This window comes from Cetorhinus maximus, chromosome 3 (genome assembly GCF_964194155.1).
Source record: "Cetorhinus maximus chromosome 3, sCetMax3.hap1.1, whole genome shotgun sequence".
NCBI classification, from domain to species: Eukaryota; Metazoa; Chordata; class Chondrichthyes; order Lamniformes; family Cetorhinidae; genus Cetorhinus; species Cetorhinus maximus.
This window is the reverse complement of record NC_135881.1, coordinates 65504432-65526958: the sequence shown is the minus strand read 5'-3', so window position 1 is coordinate 65526958 and position 22527 is coordinate 65504432. Positions and strand designations below refer to the sequence as shown.

The window sequence follows — 22527 nt, the reverse complement described above, 5'->3', positions numbered from 1 at the left end:
GTAAACCTCCTCTGCACCCTCTCCAATGTCTCCATACCCTTCTGGTAATGTGGTGACCAGAATTGGATGCAATATTCCAAGTGTGGCCTAACCAAGGTTCTATACATCTGCAGCATGACTTCCCAGCTTTTATACTCAATACCCCTGCCAATGAAGGCAAGCATACTATATGCCTTCCTGACTACCTTATCCACCTGCGTTGCCACTTTCAGTGATCTGTGGACCTGTACAGCCAGATCCCTCTGCCCGTCGATGCACTTAAGGGTTCTGCCATTTACTGTGTAATTCCTGCCTGTATTAGACCTTCCAAAATGCATTACCTCGCATTTGTCCAGATTAAACTCCATCTGCCATTTCTCTGCCCAAGTCTCCAACCGATCTATATCCCGTTGTATCCTTTGACAATCCTCTTCACTATCTGCAACTCCTCCAACCTTGGTGTCGTCTGCAAATTTACTAATTAGCCCAGTTACATTTTCCTCCAAATCATTTATGTATACCACAAACAGCAAAGGTCCTAGCACTGATCTCTGCGGAACTCCACTAGTCACAGCTCTACATTCAGAAAAGCACCCTTCCACTGCTACCCTCTGTCTTCTATGACCAAGCCAATTCTGTATCCATCCTGCCAGCTCACCTCTGATCCCGTGCGACTTTACCTTCTGTACCAGTCTGCCATGAGGGACCTTGTCAAAGGCCTTACTGAAATCCATGTATATAACATCCACTGCCCTTCCATCGTCGATCATCTTTGTCACTTCCTCGAAAAACTCGATCAAATTAGTGAGACACGACCTCCCCTTCACAAAACCATGCTGCCTCTCACTAATACGCCCATTTGCTTCCAAATGGTAGTAAATTCTGTCACGAAGAATCTTCTCCAAAAATTTCCCTACCACTGACGTAAGGCTCACTGGCCTGTAATTTCCTGGATTATCCCTGCTACTCTTCTTAAACAATGGAACAACATTGGCCATTCTCCAGTCCTCTGGGACCTCACCCGTAGCCAGTGAGGATAGAAAGATTTCTGTCAAGGCCCCAGCAATCTCCTCCCTTGTCTCCCTCAGTACTCTGGGGTAGATCCCATCTGGCCCTGAGGACTTATCCACCTTAATATTCTTCAAGATGCCTAACACCTCCTCTTTTTTGATCTCAACATGATCCAGGCTATCTACACACTCTTCCCTAGAGAAATCGACCGCTGAGTCCTTCTCTTTGGTGAATACTGATGAGAAGTATTCATTCAGTGTCTTTCCCATTTCTTCTGGCTCCACACACAGATTCCCACCTCTGTCCCTGAGTGGACCTACCCTTTCCCTGGCTACCCTCTTGCTTTATACATATGTATAAAAGGCCTTGGGATTTTCCTTAATCCTGGTTGCCAGTGACTTTTCATGACCCCTTTTAGCCCTCCTGACTCCTTGCTTAAGTTTCTTCCTACTTTCTTTATATTCTCCACGGGCTTCATCTATTCCCAGCCTTCTAGACCTTATGAATGCTTCCCTTTTCTTTTCTCAGCAAACATGATGGGCGAATGGCATGCTGATGAGCATAGTCTATATGTAAAACTTCACTTTCTGTTCCATCTGTGACAGTTGACTAATTAGCTGAAGTAGAATGATGTTAAAATGAGCAAACTTTACACATAAACTTTTGAGAAAGAAAAAGAGAAATTTGCATATATAGAATGTTTTTCACGACCAGTGGACATCTCAAGATGATGTAATTTTGAAGTGTGATCAGTGCTGTGATGTAACTGAATTATTTACTCATACAAGTGAAAAGCAGAAAAAATGATGATAACTTCATCAGTGATGTAAATAAATTGCCACCACCAAACACATCTTCCCTTCACCGCCCCCGTCGGCATTCCGTAGGGACTGTTCCCTCCGGGACACCCTGGTCCACTCCTCCATCATCCCCTACACCTCAACCCCCTCCCGCGGCACCTCCCCATGCAACCGCAGAAGGTGCAACACCTGCCCCTTTACTTCCCCTCTCCTCACAGTCCAAGGGCCCAAACACTCCTTTCAAATGAAGCAGCATTTCACTTGCACTTCCCTCAATTTAATCTACTGCATTCGCTGCACCCAATATGGTCTCCTCTACACTGGGAGACCAAACGCAGACTGGGTCACTGCTTTGCGGAACACCTTCGGTCTGTCCGCAAGCATGACCCAGACCTTCTTGTCACTCACCATTTCAACACACTACCCTGCTCTCGTGCCCATATGTTCGTCCTTGGCCTGCTGCAATGTTCCAGTGAAGCTCAATGCAAACTGGAAGAACGGCACCTCATTTTCCGATTAGGTACTTTACAGCCTTCTGGACTTAACATTGAGTTCAACAACTTCAGATCATGAACTCTCCCCTCCATCCTCACCCCTTTTTGATCCCCTTTTTGTAATCATTATTTTTTTAAATATATATTTTTTTTCTTTTCCCACCTATTTCTATTATTATTTTAAAAATTTATTTCAATCCATTGTTTTATCTCCACCTTTTAGCCTAATTCGATTCCCTCCCCCCATCCCGCCCCCACTAGGGCTATCTGTCACTTGCTCATCCTGCTTTCTACCCTAATGTCATCATTAGCACATTCCATAGCTAATATCACCACCGTCAACACCCCTTTGACCTTTTGTTTATGACATCTTTGGCAATCTCTCCTTTGCCTCCACCTATCACTGGCCCTCTATCCAGCTTCACCTGTCCAATCCCCCTTAAACAGCTTATATTTCACCACATTTTTATTTCTCTTTAGTTCTGATGAAGAGTCATATGGACTCGAAACGTTAACTCTGTCTTCCTCTCCACAGATGCTGTCAGGCCTGCTGAGTTTTTCCAGCAATTTTTGTTTTTGTTAAATAAATTGATAGTCCTCTCATCAGAAGACTATCAAACAACTAGGAAACGTCACATTTAAAGTGTGAGAAACGTATTGAAAGCAATGACTTCCCCTTTAATGATAGGTCATTACACTGATTCTATGGCTTACAGGAATCTGACACCAGTGACAGTGCTTATTAAAGGAAGAAAATAAAAGCTGCCTTGTAAATTGGCTTTGCTTATTGATGAGCAGTGATTTGTCATGTAAGCAGGGCACTCCCTATATAACCCTTGATCTGTTGGATTTTGGTATTAGCTATCATTCAATGATGGGGTTCTGTTGGACAGCTTGCCAAAGAGATTTTGTCATGACTGCACCTGTGTAAAAAGTGAAAAGCATGAATGAGATAAATTACAGTTGGATTGGAACATGTTTGGGAATTGGGCAAACAGGTGGCAGTTGAATTTCAATGTAGAGAAATACAAACTCCTTCACATGGGTGCAAAAAATTCAGCAAGCAACCATTACTTCAGTGAAAATAAAACAATGTGCATAGAAAATGGAAGAGATTTGGAGGTCCTGATTGGCAATGTGTTGAAATTATCACAACAATACTCAGGGGCAGCGCAGAAAGCAAATCAGTAGTTGGGCTGAATTAATATATCAATATTGAGCCAAAATAATGAGAATGCTGCCACGTTATAAAGCATTGGCGTGACCGCATTGTGTACTGTTCTGGTTGCCTCAGTATGAAAAGGATATTGCAGCTATTGAAAGCTACATAAAAGAGAAAACACAGAATAATCGAGGGAATGGAGGGATTGGTTTATGAGGAGCAAGGATGTAAATTGCACACGTTTTCACAGGTAAAGGGGATAGAGAAGGCCAAGAGGTGATATAATAGTTGTTTATCGGACTCTAAGGGGACGAGGTAATGTAGACATGGCAAGCTACTTCACCTTGTCCAGGACAGTAGAACCAGAAGAGACAGCCTGTGGTTGGAGGGAAGTAAATTCAAATTATTAATGTGTGGAAAATGGCCTGTATATTTACTAGAGGCAGGGTCGCATTGGCATAAATCTGAGTTTACCTGCATGTTGTGGTGTTTTAACTCCATAGTGGTGTCCTTTGGCCCTGACATGTTTCCCAACTTGATTGACAGGGTTGGCTTCCATTCAGGCAGGGAACACGCTGGAACAGGCCACAGGACCCAAGTAGGTCCAATTCATGATCCTACTTGCGTGGGGGGATGGGGTGTCCAAACGCAGTGAGGTCAAATCCCTGACCCTGGGCGATACGATCCTGGTGGGGTCTGTTCTCCAACCTCTGACCCTGGGGGTTCTGATTCCAGAGGAGGAGGGTGAACCCTGACCCCTGGATCTTGCTATCCCAGTAGGGGTGCTGAGATCTGATTCTCAACTCCACAAGGGGTTTAATTCCCAGCCCCTGAATCCTTTATATGAGGGGGGGATCCTCTGATAGCGTAGAGGACTGTCAGCTTTGTTGCAGTGGTTAAGTTCCCACAGGTGCAATCAAGGCGCTCTGAGGTCAGCCTGGAGTCTTCACGAATTGGAAGGGAATCTACCCTCCCAATGTTCAGACAGCTTGTGGCCACTGGAAGGTGATCATACATCCCTGGGCTAGGTATTCAGGGAACTGCCATGAGTCATTCATTCTGCTGCAATCACATCTCCTGGAGGCTCTCGCTCCTCCACACAGAGTGGGTGGGTTCCTCCTAGGAGACAATGGCTACCCTCTGAAGACCTGGCTGCTGAATCCTGTAGGGAACCCTACTACTGAATCAGAGGGGAGACACAACAGGATCACATCACCACAAGGGCAATTCTATAACAAGCCACTGAGTTGTTTAAGATGTGCTTCAGGTGCCTCAATCGACCTGGAGGTGCCCAACCATCTTTTCCCAACAAAGCTCTCCAGGATTGGTGTGGTCTGCTGGGCCCTTCACAACATTTCACTGCAGAGAGGAAGAGGAGGTTGGGAGAGGAGGAGAAGGAGGAGGAGGGGGAGGGAGAAGCCAGATATCCATGTCCAGCACCAAGAGTGGCTCAGTAGCACCACTACTGACTGAACTGGCTGAGTCCTAAAGGACATAGCTGCTAGTCTTGGTGGTGAGGGAACCAACAAGAGGGAAAAACATATGACCTCATCCTCACCAACCTGCCTGCCGCAGATGCATCTGTCCATGGCAAATTGGTAGGAGTGACTACCGCACAGTCCTTGTGGAGACAAAGTCCTGTCTTCACATTGAGGATAACCTCCATCATGTTGTGTGGCACTACCATCATGCTAAATGGGATAGACTTCAAACAGGTCCAGCAACTCAAGAATGGGCATCCTTGAGGCACTGTGGGCCATCAGCAGCAGAAGAATCGTATCCAACCACAATCTGTAACCTCATGGCTCGGCATATCCCCCACTCTACCATTACCATTAAGCCAGGGGATCAACCCTGGTTCAATGAAGAGTGCAAGAGGGCATGCCAGGAGCAGCATCAGGCATACCTAAAAATGAGGTGTCAACCTGGTGAAGCTATAACACAGGACTACTTGCGTGCCAAAAAGAAATAGCAGCAAGTGATAGACAGAGCTAAGAGATCCCACAACCAACCAATCAGATCTAAGCTCTGCAGTCCTGCCACATCCAGTCGTGAATGGACGTGGGCATTTAAACAACTCACTGGGGGAGGAGGCTCCACAAGTATCCCCATCCTCAATGATGGGGGAGCCCAGCACATAAGTGCAAAAGATAAGGCTGAAGCATTTGCTACAATCTTCAGCCAGAAGTGCCGAGTGGATTATCGATCTCGGCCTCCTCTGGAGGTCCTGAGCATCACAGATGCCAGACTTCAGACAATTTGGTTCACACCATGTGATATCAAGAAATGGCTGAAGGCACTGGATAATGCAAAAGCCCTGACAATATACCGGCAATATTATTGAAGACTTGTGCTCCAGAACTTGTCATGTCCCGTCAAGCTGTTTCAGTACAGTTACAACACTGTCATCTATCCAGTAATGTGGAAAATTGCCCAGGTATGTCCTGTACACAAAAGTAGGACAAATCCAATCCAGCCAATTACCATCCCATTGGTCTGCTCTCGATCATCAGTAAAATGATGGAAGGGGTCATCAACAGTGCTATCAAGCAGCACTTGCTTAGCAATAACCTGCTCACTAATGTTCAGATTGAGTTCTGCCAGGGCCACTCAGTTCCTGACCTTATTACAACCTTGGTTCAAACATGGACAAAAGAGCTGAACTCCCGAGGTGAGGTGAGAGTGACTACCCTTGACATCAAGGCAGCATTTGACCGAGTGTGGTATCAAGGAGCCCTAGCAAAACAGGAGTTAATGGGAATTGGGGGAAACTCTCCGCTGGTTGGAGCTATATCTAGCACAAAGGAAGATGGTTGTGATTGTTGGAGGTCAATCATTTCAGTTCCAGGATATCAGTGCAGGAATTCCTCAGGGTAGTGTCCTCGGCTCAACCATCTTCAGCTGCTTCATCAATCCTTTCATCATAAGGTCAGAAGTGGGGAAATTCGCTGATGATTGCACAATGCTCCGCACCATTCGTGACTCCTCAGATACTGAAGCAGTCCATGTCCAAATGCAGCAAGAACTGGACAATATCCAGGCTTGGGCTGACAAGTGGCAAGTAGCATTCACAACACACAAGTGCCAGGCAATGACCATCTCCAACAAGAAAGAATCCAACCATTGTCCCTTGACATTCAATGGCATTACCATCACTGAATCCCCCACTATCAACATCCTGGGGATTACCATTGACCAGAAACGGAACTGGAATAGCCATATAAATTCTCACCAATATAAAACTCACCTCCTGATTTCCCAAAGTCTGTCCACCATCTACAAGGCAAAAGTCAGGAGTGCGATGGAATACTGTCCACTTCCCTGGATGAGTGCAACTCCAACAACACTCAAGAAGCTTGACACCATCCAGGACAAAGCAGCTCACTTGATTGGCACCCTGTCCACAAACATTCACTCCTTCCACCACCGACGCACAGTGGCAGCCGTGTGTACCATCTACAAGATGCACTGTATAAACTCATCAAGGCTAACACCTAGCAAACTCACAACCACTACCATCTAGAAGGACAAGGACAGCAGACACATGGGAACACTACAACCTGGAGGTTCCCCTCCAAGCCATTCACCATCCTGACTTGGAAATATATCAGCGTTCCTTCACTGTCACTGGGTCAAAATCCTGGAACTCCCCCCCTAACCGCACTGTGCACCTACACCGTGTGGACTGCAGCAGTTCAAGAAGGCAGCTCACCACCATCACCTCAAGGGCAATTCGTGAAGGGCAATTAATGCTGGCTCTGCCAGCGAAGCCCAAATCCCATGAATGAATTTTAAAAATATAGCCATGGTGCCTGCATCCGCACATCCAGCTGCCAGAGAAACCTGTGCTGGCCTCAGCCAACCACATTTCATGTAATTAGAGTTCGTAAAGCCATCTGAGAAATCCATAAGAAACTCTGTATCTCCCGTCCCCGACATTCCCAACACTCCTCACTCTAACATTTAACCAGCCAACCATTACATTCACACACCTTCCTTTTCATAAAGGCTGATCATACCATTTTCCTGAATGTGACTATCCAGGGTGAAAGTGGGGAAACAACAAATCAGAGGCCAGGAGAATGAGGAGTTCAAATAAAGTGTTTTATAGATGCATCAGTATAACACTATTAACACTGGTATAAATGCCCAACTGAATCCCAATGAATAACTAAGAAGTCTTTCTCAACCACTTCCTGTTACTCCTATGTGATGTAGCCCTTGTGGCTTCAAAAGAGTTAGAGGCAGGCTGCCTTCTGCTTTGACAGCAGAGATGCCTGTGGTGAACATCCAATAATAGCTGTAAATCGGGAGGTGGAAGGGAGAGGGGAATGTGGTGAAATTACAATCACTAGGGAAGCGGTACTGAGCAAACTGTTGGAGCTGTGGGCTGACAAGTCTCCCGGTCCTAATGGACTTCATCCTAGGTTCTTAAAACAGGTGGTTAATGAGGTAGTAGATGCATGGTGTTCATTTTCCAAGGTTCCCATGATTCTAGAAAGGTTCCATCAGGCTGGAAAGTAGCAAATATAACTCCTCTATTCAAGAAGGGAGGGAGGCTAAAACAGGAAACTATAGGCCAGTGAACTTGATGTCTGTTGTGGGGAAGGCGTTAGAATCAATCATTAAGGAGGTTATAGCTGGGCACTTAGAGAAACTAAAGGTACATGGGAAGGGTCAGCATAGTTTTTTGAAAGGGAAATCATGTTTAACCAATTTATCTTTGAAGGAGTATCATGTGCTAAGGATAAAGGGGAGCTTGTAGATGTGCTGTGCTTGGATTTCCAGGAGGCATTTGATAAGGCGGTAAAGCTCATGGTGTAGGGGTAACATATTAGCATGGATAGAAGATTGGCTGGCTGGCAGAAAACAGAGAGTATGTGTAAATGGGTATTTTTCTGATTGGCAGGATGTGACAAATAGAGTCTCACAGGATCTGTGCTGAGGCCCCAACTTTTTACAATTTATATCAATGACATAGATGAGGGGAGTGAAGGCATGGTAGCTAAATTTGCAGATGACACAAAAATAGGTAGGAAGGTATGTTGTGAAGAGGACATAAGGAGGTTGCAGATGGATATTGATAGGTTGAGTGAGTGGGAAAAAGTCTGGCAGATGGTGTATAATGTGGGAAAATGTGAAATTGTTCACTTTGGCCGGAAGAATAAGAAAACAGAGTATTACTTAAAGGGAGAATGGCTGTAGAATTCTGAGGCGCAGAGGGACCTATGGGCAGAATTTTACCCTTGGCGTCCGGGCGCATGCCTGACACGCCTGTGCGTGAAATAAAGCACGTTGACGTTGGATGAGCGTCCCGACGACAATGCGCACTCTCGCAATAGTTAGTTCGGCGGGTGCGTGCTGGAGCCGGCAGCGTGCCCACCGATAGTTAAAAGACCTATTAAGGCCATTTAGTTAACAGTTGTACTGAATTTTTCACTGCCTGTTCAACCTAACGGTTGACGGATAGGCAAAAATAGGAAACCTCATCCCGCCGTGGATGAGATTGCCTAAGGCAAATAAAAATAAAATGAAAATTTTACCTTGAAATTGGACATGTTTTATGACATTTTTATTTTGTTCATTAGTTTTTTTAAACAGCGCTTCATCTCCCTGAGGCAGCTCCGTGCCTCAGGGAGATTGAAGCCTCTTTCGCATGCATGCGCGACATTCGCGCTAGGCCCACTCGCTCTCCTCCCCCCACCCGCACAGGCAGCGCTCAGCGTTGCCACTCATGTTCCACGCTGGGCGGGCCTTAATTGGCCTGCCCGAGTAAAATCGCGGTGCGATGCTGATTGTGGGCAATGGTCAGCTTCCCAATCGCCCCGGCCCACCGCTGCCGAAGACCCTGGCCAAGGGCAAAATTCTGCCCTAGGTGTTCTAGTGCATGAGTCACAAAAAGTTTGTATGCAGGCACAGAAAGTAATTCAGAAGGCTAATGGAATGCTATCCTTCATTAAGAGAGAAATTGAACATAAAAGTAAGGATGTTATGCTTCAGTTATACAGAGCATTGATGAGACCTCATCTTGAATATTATGTGCAGTTTTGGGCTCCTTATTTGAGGAAGGATGTAAATGCATTGGAGGAGGTTCAGAGGAGGTTTACTAGATTGATACCTGGTATGAGTGGATTGTATTATGAGGATTAGTTGCACAGACTGGGCTCATTTCCATTGGAGTTTAGAAGAGTGAGGGGTGATTTGATTGAAGTATAAAAGATTCTGAATAGTATTGACAAGGTGGATGTTGTAAGGATGTTTCCTCTTGTGGGTGAGTCCAGAACTAGGGGCACTGTTTTAAAATTAGGGGTTTCCCTTTTAGAACAGAGCTGAGGAGAATTTTTTTCTCTAGGAAAGTTGTGTGACTTTGGAATTCTCTGCCTTAGAAGGCGGTGGAAGTGGGGTCACTGAATATCTTTAAGGCAAGGTACATAGGCTCTTGTTAGGCAAGGGAATCAAAGGTTATCAAGGGTAGATGGGAATGTGGAATTTGAAACACAAACGGATCAGCTATGATCTTATTTAATGGCAGAGCAGGCTCGAGGGTCCGAATGGCCTACCTCTGCTCCTACATCGTATGTTGATATCCTTTGTGAGGCTGCCAAAGATTGTACTGGCACCAGTACAGGGCCAGACTTGGTCATCTGGTCAGGAAGCAGCTGCCACATGGTCATATGCCCTTTCTCTATGAACCACCTGCTCTGCCCTGCCAGCCAAAAGCTAGAGAACACTTGGCAGCATCTCAAAGAGGCCTTGAGCCACCCAAGCAAGGATTTGTGTAAAGAGACGGACTGAATATGCAGGCCATTGGTCTGGGCCAGAATCCACTCAGTAACTCCTGATCCTCCATGTATGTGGCCACTCTTTCTATGGAGGTGGACATCAGTGCGAATACCTGAGACATCATAGCACTCATGTTAGAGACGGACTCCTCCTATCTCTCTCCAAGGTATGCACTGCCTCTGGGAATGCTGACAGCAGCACATATATTTCCCATTGCTGTTCCACAAGTCCCCTTTTCATTGATAACCCCCCTCAGCATCTATGTCCAGCTGCAAAATATGTAATGTCAACAGTTCCTCTGTCACCTGTGAAGGACCTGTGGAAGATGAAATACATGAGTAAGTTCCTAATCAGAATGAATGACTGAGAATGAAAAGAAGAGAATGTACTCCTGTTTAACATTTTCCCATGGTTTCCCCAAAGGCTTGAGGTAATGTTCCTGTCTGGAACCCATACAGACTGTGCAGCCCCCATGTTTGATCCTCACTCTGTGATGATTTGTTGCGGCAACAGTTTAGAAACCACAATTGGCCTCATGTCCCTTGCAGGGAGTGGAAAAATCTGGCATGGTCATACTCATTAAAATTATTAATCAAAGCAATTAAAACCTTAATACTTTACTAAGAAATGCAAGATTTAGCTTCTGCATTGTCTTATCAATATGTCAAACCACCCCCCCACCTCCACCCCGTCCCCACACCCCCACCCAATGTGTTCATAGCAATTTGCATCAAGTTTGCTCATTGGATGGACCCTTAAGTGCCTGAGGTTAATATTCAGACAGCAGTTTTAACATTAAAATCAGGTGGATTTGGGTTGGGTGGGATGTAAAAGTTTTAAAAACCCCACAGCCATACTCAATCCGTACGATATATAGCAGAGAAATAAGCCATTTGGCCCACCAATTCCATGCTGGAGTTTATGCCCCATTTGAGCCTCTTCCCATCTTTTCTCTTCTAAACCTACCAACATAAACATCTATTCCCTTTTCCCTCATGTGCTTGTCTAGCTTCCTCTTAAATGCATCTATACCATGTGCTTCAACCATTCCCTGTGGTAGCGAGTTTCACATCCTTACCACACGTTGGGTAAAGAAGTTTCTTCCAGATTTTTGGATTTCTTGGTGATAATCTAATATTGAAGAAGCCTCTATGTCCTTCCTCATTACGAAACATTCTTCCTATATCCACTTTATCAAAACTTTCATCATTTTAAAGACCTCTGCTAAGTCACCCTTCAGCCTTCATTTTCAAGAGAAAAAAAAGAGACCCAGTCTGTCAATCCCTCCCTGATATGTACACCCATACATGCCTGGTTGTAGATCTTCTCTGCACCCTCTCCAATGCCTCTATATCTTTTTTATAATAAGATGACCAGAACTGCACGCAATACTGGGTCAAAACCCTGGAACCTCCTTCCTAACAGCACTGTGGGTGTACCTACACCACATGGGCTGCAGCGGTTCAAGGAGGCAGCTCACCACCACCTTCTCAAGGGCAACTAGGGATGGGCAATAAATGTTGGCCCAGCCAGCGAAACCCACATCCCATTAATGAATTAAAAAACAAACTCTAAGTGGGGTTGACCAAGATTCAATACATGTTTAGCATAACTTCCTTACTCGTCAATGCTGTCCTCCTAGAAATAAAGCCTGGTGCTTAGTTTGCTTTCTTATGGCCTTGCTAACCTATGGTGCAGCTGTTAGTGATCAATGTATTTGTACTCCAAGATCCCTTTGTGTCTCTACCCACCTGGGCTTTCACCTTCCAAGAAATAAGTGATCTCCCTATTCTTCCTACTAAAATGTACCACCTCACATCTATTGATGTTGAACTTCATTAGCCTGTTATTTATCCATTCTGCAAGTTTATTCATGTCCTTCTGTAATTTGTTGCAGTCCTCTTCACTATTGAGTATCCTGCCCAACTTGGTGTCATCCGCAAATTTAGAAGTTGTATTTTTGATTCCAGAGTCCAAATCGTTAGCGTAAATTGTGAACAGCAGTGGTCTCAGCCTCAAACCTGCCCATAATTGGTTGTATTAGTGCCAGCATGGGACTGCAACTTGGTTTGGGGGTGGAAGCGGAGGAACATGCTACACGTGACCAGCTCCCTCCCAGTATGTGGGTTACTCGTTTAAATATTTTAATGAGGCTGCATGTCTCAAATTTTATCAGCATTTTAATTTTAATCCTGATGAGTCAGGTTTCCTGGGAAGTGAGAACTGCTGTGTGGAACAGGTAAGTGCCTTTCCATCACTACTTGTGGCCCAGGAAGAGTAGAGGTACTTCCCACAGCTCCAAGCTAAGCTGCTTCTCTTCCTGAGAGTGGAGCCTCCTCTACAATCACCAACTCCATCTTCCACGATCAGAGCTCCGTGATCACCAACCCTTCCCGATCCATCATCTCTGTCCCCAACCTACCTCTGAACCTCCCGTCCCTTGACCCTACAAGCTTCTCTGTACTCACCTCACCAACACCCCAATCTCTACCCAGCAGTAATTACTTACATACTTTTGGACTGCGGCCCCTTCTGAAGATGCGCCACCTAACAGGGAGCCATGCTTATCAACCAGGCTGGCTTCCAGGTGTGAATCCTGGTGGAAACAGGGGTAACAAGGGCAACAACCAGCACCATCCAGAAAATACTGAGGTCTTCAGGTCTGCAGTTCAAGCAGCATCTGCATTATCTGGATATTCCCATTCTTAAACCCTGTAATATTCCATTTATGTCCCCTCACCTTTCTCTGTTTCCTGGCCTGCTGCTAGCAGGAAGCTAGAAAAGGACAGCTGGAAACTTTTTAATCTGTAATTTACAAGGGCGCGTTCCTTGGTGTCGAAAAGCATTTTGTTAGTTTTCTTCAGTAATTTTCTCCTTATCCCTAAGCCTACTGTGAATTATGTTATTCCTCGTGGTTTCACAATCAGAGGTGTAAACATCCCACATTATAATCTAATTTTCAAAGCTATTGTATTGCTCTGCCCTTAATTTATATTGCGGTTAATATCAGGCAAAGTCCAGTTCTGTAGTGGTGAATGGTTGTATTTTGGACTGGAGAAAGGTGGGGTTCCCCAGGGGTTGGTACTTGGACTACTGCTTTTCCTGATGTATATTAATGTTCTAGATTTGAATGTGAGGACACAATTTCAAAATTTGCAGTGGTCACAAAACTAGGAAGTATTGTGATCTGTGAGGGAATAGTGATAGGCTTCAAGAGGGCGTAAGCAGGCTGGTGGTATGGGTGGACATGTGGCAGAAGAAAGTTAATGTAGAGAAGTATGAAGTGATTCATTTTGGTAGGAAGAACAGGGAGAAGCAATATAGAGTACAATTCTAAAGAGGGTACAGGAGCAGAGGAATAAGTACACAAATCATTGAAGGTGGCAATTACAGGTTGGTTAATAAGGTGGGATCTAGACTCTATAACTAGAGGCATAGAGTATAACAGCAAGGAAATTACAATGAATCTTTAAAGAACTCTGGTTCAGCCTCAATTAGAGTATTGTGTCCAATTTTGGATACCTTAGGAAGGATGTGAAGGCATTAGAGAGGGTGCAGAAAAGATTCACAAGAATGGTTCCAGGGATGATAAACTTCAGTTACGTAAATAGATTGGAGAAGCTGCAGTTGTTCTCCTTCGAGAAGAGATGATTAAGGGGTGATTTGATAGCTATTCAAAATCATGAGGTGTATGATCAGAGTAGATAGGGAGAAACTGTTCCCATTGGTGGAAGCATTGAGAGCCAGAGGGCACTGATTTAAGGTGAATGTCATGAGGAAAAACTCTTACACAGTGTGTGGTTAGGATCTGGAATGCACTGCCAGAGTGGAGACAAATTCCATCTTAGTTTTTGCTGTGAGTGGTGGCCGAGTTGGTACTATTGATAGAGTTGACCTTCAGACACTTCTTTGGTGAAAACTTTACGTTTATTTACAAGGTACTCAGCAACTACTACGTGTGTGCCTTCAACTCCAACTCTATCTCTATACTACTAACTACTGAGGTAGCCCACGCTACTCAGTGGCTGAGTATCCCAAAATTTCATTATCTGCCTGCTTCTTAGAAAATTCTGCGACTTGTGCTTCCAAAACCTCTTTGGCTTCATTTAGCTGGTTCTTCAGCTCTTCCATCTCCTTTTTGTATTTGTTTGCTGACCCCTGGAAAATTGAGCATTGTTGAGTATTCTCTGTCAATTCGTTCTTCAGTTTATTCAGAGAAGTGTTGAATTCTTTCAGTTTCTCTTCATACTTTTCCAGAGGTACAAACTTTGGCCTGAGGGACTACTGTAGTGTGTGAAGCTCTTTCAACATGTTCTCTTTTTCCCTTCAAAGGTTGCTCACCTCGTCTTGAACTCTGTCATCAAGCATGGTTTCTTTAAGTTCCTTCTGCTGTTCTTCCAGGTTTTGGCTTAAGGCAACCTGCATTTCTTCAAGTTGTTGAGTCCTTAAACAATCCCTTTTCAAAACAGGAATGTTTCCAGCTTCCCTTTGGAATCTCAGTGGCCAATCAAGGTTGATTTCCCTTAGCCAATTTCTCCCTAGAAGGCTTGGTCCTCTGCTTCTCAATACCAACACTGGTAGCTTTGCCAATTGGCTTCCATAACAGCAGGTACGCTGCTTATGTCTTTTACTTGTCTTCACCTGTGTATGTTTTAGTTTGGCAGCTGTATCTTCTAAACATAATTGACATTCACCATCATTCAGACATTTGAAGGTGTGTTCCCCAGTTACTGTAGTGGAAGCTCCTGTGTTCAATTCCATTCTAACAGATCTGCCATTTACTTTCACTGTACAAATATTGGTACTTTCTTTTCAACTTTCAGATTAAACGAGTAAATGTCTGAACTTATTGTTTCAGGCTCTTCGACGTTGTAGATTTCATTGGGCTTCTCCTTATGTTTACAAGTCTGCTTCAATCTTTCCTTGCACTGCCTCATTATATGTCCATTTCTGTGACAATAATAGCATTCGATTTTTAAAAATTGCCAATCGTTAAAAGAGTTCTTGTTTCCACCTCTATTGAAATTATTCTTTGATTTTGCTGCTAGGTTATTTTTCCTTATTCTTCGGCTAGCGGGGGCTGTTTCCCACTTCTTGGCAGAGTTGTGCATTTTTGCACCCTTTTTGGCTGGGGTTTCCTGCCCAATGTGGAGGATGGTGCCATTTTGTACGTCCTGTATTGCTTTTGAATCTCTTACTGCGCTTTTCATGGCCAGCGCTATCTCTAGTGCCTCCTTGAAATCCAAATTCACTTCAGAAAATAATCTTTTCTGAATAGTGTCCTCACTCACACCACACACTAAACGATCTCTGAGCATGTCGTTTAGAGATGTACCAAACTCACAATGTTCCATTAGCAGCTTCAAATTTTCCACATAGCATGTAACTGTCTTATCCGGGACTCTATTTCTTGAATTAAACATGAACTTCTACATCATTACTGAGGGCTTTGGTTGATAATGACCCTTCACGAGGTCCACCAATTTGTCGAAACTTTTCGAATCGGGGGCACTGGGTGCCAACAAACTTCGAATTAAACCGTTGGTTTTATTCCTACATGCACTTAAGAGAATCGCTCGCCTCTTCTCTTCCCTCACAATCTTGTTCGTTTGAAAAAAGAATGTGAGGCGTTCTATGTATTGAGACCAATAGTCTGTGGCTGGTTCAAAAGGATCAATTCTTCTGAATTGTGGCATTTTGAGAGGGGCTATCTTCTTCAATTTTAACGGAGCTTTTTACTTACAATCACTGGGCGAGGTACAACTTAATTTCTTCTGTTTAATCTTGTTTTCTCCTTGTCGCCAGTTTGTTGTGAGTGTTGGCCAAGTTGGTACTATTGATAGAGTTGATCTGCAGACACTTCTTCAGTGGAAACTTTAAGTTTATTTACAAGGTGCTCAACAGTTACTACATATCTGCTTTCAACTCCAATCCTATCTCTGTACTACTAATTACTGAGGTAGCCTGCACTGCTCTCCTATTGGTTACTATAGATCAATTGATCTTCCTTAACAAGCATTATTCTTAAAGGTACATTACACACTAAATAAAACCATAATTACTGCAGTTTTCAAAAGGGAATTGGATATTTATATGAAGAGAAAAAGTTTGCAGGGCCAAGATGAGATGACAGGAGAGTGGCACTAGCAGAATTGCTCTTGAGCTGGCAAAGACATGAGGGGCTGAATGGTCTCCTTTTGTGCAGTAACCATTCTATAACTCCATGATCCGATGCTACTTATCTCATTGAAGGTTTGAGTTAGTTGTCTGTGAGGAATACCCCTTATCGTTGCCTTGGTAACTGAAGGTCATGTATTTCTAAATTAAGCTAGCTTTGCCTTTTCCATAATGCATAATTATATCAGTCATTTTATGTTAACATCTCTTACAAATCCACACTGCTCCTGATCACTATAATAGTGACTTATACAACGCTAGGATCAATAGCCTGACAAGGTATTTATCAAGGGAACCAGTTGCATCCTTAACCCCTTTATCTTCACTTCTTGTCAAGGAATCTTTTACAGTTTATCAGCTGGTCAGTTCCTAGGAATTAATGATACTATACATATACTCGAGTAAAAGTCAAATTTTTAAGATCAATTTTTAGGCCAAACGTCATGGGTTTTACTTGGGTCATGTCTTTGAGGGGTTGACATATGTGCTTGAGTTGGGCCCAAGTAGAATCCCAAAAAGATGGTTGCAATGGAATAAAGTGAAAAGCAACAAAATTAAAGAATTTATTCCTTGGCTTGCTGCATTGTTCCAGTGAAGCCCAACGCAAACTGGAGGAACAGCACCTCATCTTCCGACTAGGCACTTTACAGCCTTCCGGGCTGAATATTGAATTCAACAACTTTAGATCTTAAACTCCCCCTCCCCCCATCCCCACCCCGTTTCTCCCCCCTCCCCTTTTTTTTCAATAATTTATATAGATTCTTCTTTCCCCACCTATTTCCATTATTTTTAAATCTAAAACTAAAACCTTGTTAGTCTTTCCACCCCACCCCCACTAGAGCTGTACTTTGAGTGTCCTGTCTTCCATTCTTAATTAGCACTTTTCTTAGACAAATATCACCACCTTCAACACCTATTTGATCCTTTTGTCTGTGACATCTTTTGATTATCTGCTCCTATCACTGCTTGCTTATCTCCACAATCACCACACCCTCAACTTCTCTCTCCCCCTGCCCCCCCACCTTAGACCAGCTTATATTTCTCCTTTCTCCTAACTATGCTTCAGTTCTGCCGAAGGGTCGTGAAGGCTCGAAACGTTAACTGATTTCTTCTCCACCGATGCTGCCAGACCTGCTGAGTTTTTCCAGGTAATTCTGTTTTTGTTTTGGATTTCCAGCATCCGCAATAGCTTTTAGCTTTTTGTTTTTATTAAAGAATTTATGTTGATTATCATTCACAGTCTGAACACTTCTATAATTTGAATTAAAGAAAAAAAATTTAACGTATAAATGTTTTAAGCATTTATTTACTGGTACTTATTCTCATCAGTGTTTATACATTTACATTGAAATTGAATCATTAACATCTCTAGGATTATACTTTGTTTCCCGATATTTTTGGGTTTTAATCCCTGAAAATCTAGAGTCAACTTTTGGAAGAGGTAGATGAAAAATTACAATTTTTAGGCCAAAAATCCTGGGGATGACTTTTACATGAGATTGACTTTTACATGAGTGTTTACACTGTTACCTGTGTCAGGGCCAGCACTCTTAAAATCTCACCTCCCTTAATCTCAGGGAAACATCTGTATCTGAGTAACATACTTATATGTGACAGATATGGTCACATAATCTTAAGTTTTGTAATCTTTCTTTTTCTCTGTTAAAGATGCATCCTTCTCCACTAATTACAGAGAGGTTGTTCCTCGTGTATCAGAAAACAAATTTCTACACTCTTTACCATAAAGACTGTTAAAATACTGGATCGCGCACTTGTGAAAGAGTGCAGGAATCTCCCTGAGGCACGGAGCTGCCTCAGAGAGATTTAGTACATAATAAAAGTTTTTAGATAATAAAGTTAAAAATTATTTAAACATGTCCCCTCATGTGACAGTGTCACATGAGCTGGGACATGTTTGTGAATTGTGCAAAAATTAATGAATAATTTTATAAGACCTTCAGAAAACCTCATCCCACCCGTGGATGAGGTTTCCTGAAAAATGCGAAGGCCGCTTGGGCTCTTTGCCTGCCCACCAACCTTAAAGTTGGACAGGCAGCATTGATAACTACTTTAATTGGATTTTTTAATGGCTTTAATAGGCCATTGACAGTTCAGCGGGCGCGCACCGGAGGCGGCTGCGTGCCCGCCGAACGTAATATCTAAATGATGCATACTGATGTCGGGACGCACGTCCGATGTCACCATGCGTCATTTTACATGTCGTCGTGTCAGGCCTGTCCCCGCACGCCAACATCAAAATTCTGGCCTCTATCTGCTATATCCTTAATTTCTAAAGAAGTCACCTCAGTACAATTGACCAATGAAAGATACATGTGTTAGCAAAGTTCAGGCCTTTTAGTGTCAATCGCCTCACGCAGCCATGTTGGTACCCAGATGACATCCAAATCAACAAAGCACCAGTATGTGGTGGCAGGTCATTCACTTATCCCTAGCTTCTCAGGTCTTTGCTAACAAAGGCCATCACACAGATAAGATATGGTGTTGTTATGATCCATTAACAAGCTGTCCCTGGGCCTGTGGTCTTCATGGTTGGATTTCTATACTAGGTAAGGAATGTCTGACTCTCATGGTTTAATTTGCATTAGCTTTTCCTTTCCCAGCATTTAGTTTGACTATTCACTCTACTTTGAAGAGACATTTTAGAAAAAGCTTAGGGTATTTATTTTATGGCCCACTATTGGAAATGTGAATGTGTGTGCACGTGCACGCTAGTAGAGGACAGGATCAAGCTGTGATATCAAATGCAGAGAACCTGCCTGCACTCATTATCAAGGGCTTTTGTGTGGTCGAGTGCCTGTCACCTGTGGAATTTTACCTTCAAGAAATTCTGTCATCATACATGTGTTTGTAGTAACCAAACATTCCATTTTTGGAACACTGGAGTCTGTTCCTCTTTGCTAGTTTTTTATTTCTCCCTTTGTACCTACTCATTCACAACCTCTTTAGCTATTTGCATACTTTCTGTGTTTTGTATTATTTTTATTTCCTTGATTTTTCATCCCTCCTACTGCCTCATGAGTATACCACGTCTGATATTTAACCATCTCATTCTGTTTAGCACTTCACAGGTTATTCTATTTATTTTCCCGTGTGCATAAATGTGTTTGTTTAATCCCTCTTATTCTTCTTTTCCTTTTAAAAGAATGAAGGGTCCACAGTTGGGGTCCACAATTTGATTCACTCCACTGATATCAAGAAACAGGTGAAGGTACTGGACACTGCAAAGGCTATAGGCCCTGACAATATTCCGGCAATAGTACTGAGGACTTGTGCTCCAGAACTTGCTGCGCCCCTAGCCAAGCTGTTCTAGTACAGCTACAACACTGGCATCTACCCGGCTATGTGGAAAATTGCCCAGGTATGTCCTGTACACAAAAAGCAGGACAAATCCAACACACCAATTAACGCTCCATCAGCCTATTCTTGATCAGTAAAGTAATAGGAAGGGTCATCAACAGTGCTATTAAGTGGCACTTGATCAGCAGTAACCTGCTCACTGATGCCCAGTTTGGGTTCCGCCCGGGTCATTCAGCTCCTGACCTGATTACAACCTTGGTTCAAACATGGACAACAGAGCTGAACTCCCAAGGTGAGGTGAGAGTGACTGCCCTTGACATCAAGGCTGCGTTTGACAGAGTGTGGCATCAAGGAGCCCTAGCAAAACTGGAGTCAATAGGAATCAGTGGGAAAACTCTCCACTGGTTGGAGTCGTACCTAGCACAAAGGAAGATGGTTGTGGTTGTTGGAGGTCAGTCATCTCAGCTCCAGGACATCAGTGCAGGAGTTCCTCAGGGTAGTGTCCTCAGCCCAACCATCTCAGCTGCTTCATCAATAACCTTCCTTCCATCATAAGGTCAGAAGTGGGAATGTTCACTGATGACTGCACAATGTTCAGCGCCATTCGCAACTCCTCAGATACTGAAGCAGTCCATGTCCAAATGCAGCAAGAACTGGACAATATCCAGGCTTGGGCTGCCAAGTGGCAAGTAACATTCGTGCCATACAAGTGTCAGGCAATGACCATCTCCAACAAGAGAGAATCCAACCATTGCCCTTTGATGTTCAATGGCTTTACCGACACTGAATCCCCAGTACCAACATCCTGGGGGTTACCATTGACCAGAAACTGAACTGAACTAACCATATAAATACTGTGGCTACAAGAGCAGGTCAGAGGCTAGGAATCGTGCGATGAGTAACTCACCTCCTGACTCCCCAAAGCCTGTCCACCATCTACAAGGCACAAGTCAGGAGTGTGTTGGAATACTTCCCACTTGCCTGGATGAGTGCTCAAGAAGCTTTACATCATCCAGGACAAAGCAGCCCGCTTGATTGGCACCACATCCATAAACATTCACTCTCCCTCCACCACCGACGCACAGTAGCAGCAGTATATACCTTCTACAAGATGTACTGCAGGAATTCACCAAGACTCCTTCGATAGCACCTTCTAAACCCACGACTACTACCATCTAGAAGGACAAGGGCAGCAGATAGATGGGAGCATCACCACCTGCGAGTTCACCTCCAAGTAATACAACATCCTTACTTGGAAATATATCGCCGTTCCTTTACTGTCGCTGGGTCAAAATCCTGGAACTCCCTTCCTAATAGCACTGTGGGTGTACCTACACCACATGGACTGCAGCGGTTCAAGAAGGCAGCTCACCACCAGTTTCTCAAGGGCAACTAGGGATGGGCAATAAATGCTGACCCAGCCAGCGAAGTCCACATCCCGTGAATGAATAAAAAAAAATGCTGAAACATTAACTTGTCTGTTCCCTCCACAGATGCTGTGTAACCTGAAATGTTTCCAATATTTTCAGTTTCTGTTTCATTTTTGGTTCTGTGTTGAGGGTTGCTGCTGCTACTACATTAAATATTTCTAATAACTAATTATATTTGCAGCACACACTTTGTGGAAAAAAACTAAACAAACTATTCATTAAATGTTTCCTTGTTTTATTTACTAGGAAAACATTGAATAAATGGGTAACAGAAACTTACTGGTTTACGTATGCTTTGTTGTAAGTATCTTTTAACAAGTTCTGTCAGTTACTTCGCTGCTTATTTTTAGTATCTCTAAAGTGTCCCTCTCTCTGTTGCAGTCCTGTCCTCTTCATTTTAATCATTACCTTGTCTTGCTGCGATGGTGTTCGACGTAAAACTCCATGGAACTTCATACTTCTTTTATTATTTGTAAGTTATTGTACAAAATTAGTATTTGTACTTTTAGTATTATGTTTGGTGAAATATTACTTTATTCTGTAGTCCGTTATGTACCATCTTCCTAACCAGGTGCTTAGGATCAACATTCTGGGAGTTATCATTGATCACAAACTGAACTGGACCTGTCATATAATTACCATGAATCTAAAAGCAGGTCAGACTGGGAACTCTGCGGCGAGTAACTCACCTCCTGACTTCCCAAAGCCTGTCCACCTTCTACAAGATGGAATACACCCCTCAAGATGGATGAGTGCAGCTCCCACAACACTCAAGAAGCTCCCTTTACTATTGACGTGCAGTGGCAGCAGTGTGTACCATCTACAAAATGCACTGCAGCAACTCACCAAGACTCCTTCGCCAGCACTTTTCAAACCCGTGACCTCTACACCTAGAAGGACAAGGGCAATAGGTGCATGGAAACACCACCACCTGCAAGTTCCTCTCTAAGCCACATACTGTACTGACTTGCTACTATATTGCTGTTCCTTCACTGTTGCTGAGTCAAGATACTGGAACTCCCTTCCTAACTAAGCTATGGATGTTTCTAAACCACATAGGCTGTTGCGGTTCAAGAGGCAGCTTCTTGAGGGCAATTAGGGTTGGGCAATAAATGCTGGCCTAGCCAGCAATGCCCACATCTCATGAAAGAATTAAATAAAGGTGTTTGAGTCAGAGTTACCTGTCTGCTTAATCTATCTCTGACGGTTGGCATGTGTTTTTATGGGTGGGCCAAGGTTCAGCACATCACTGTGATGCATGTCTTGCCCTCTTAAAAAAATTCCTGAGGGACAGCAGATAAAAACTAATTTGCAGCCTAGGTTGGTAGTAATTGCACAATTGAGGGAAACTAAATACAAAATGTACAAATCTA

At 43.6% G+C, this 22527-nt stretch overlaps 1 protein-coding gene across 2 annotated transcripts in view; it reads left to right on the top strand.

Annotated features, from left to right (window-relative positions):
- LOC144678694 (protein lifeguard 1) overlaps positions 1-22527 on the top strand; it is a 50082-nt gene that overhangs the window by 5054 nt on the left and 22501 nt on the right. For both annotated transcript variants that reach the window (XM_078538495.1, XM_078538494.1), the window contains exons 4-5: positions 21401-21454; positions 21536-21626. In XM_078538495.1, the coding sequence (XP_078394621.1) occupies positions 21401-21454; positions 21536-21626 (145 nt within the window). The remainder of the gene's footprint in view (positions 1-21400; positions 21455-21535; positions 21627-22527) is intronic.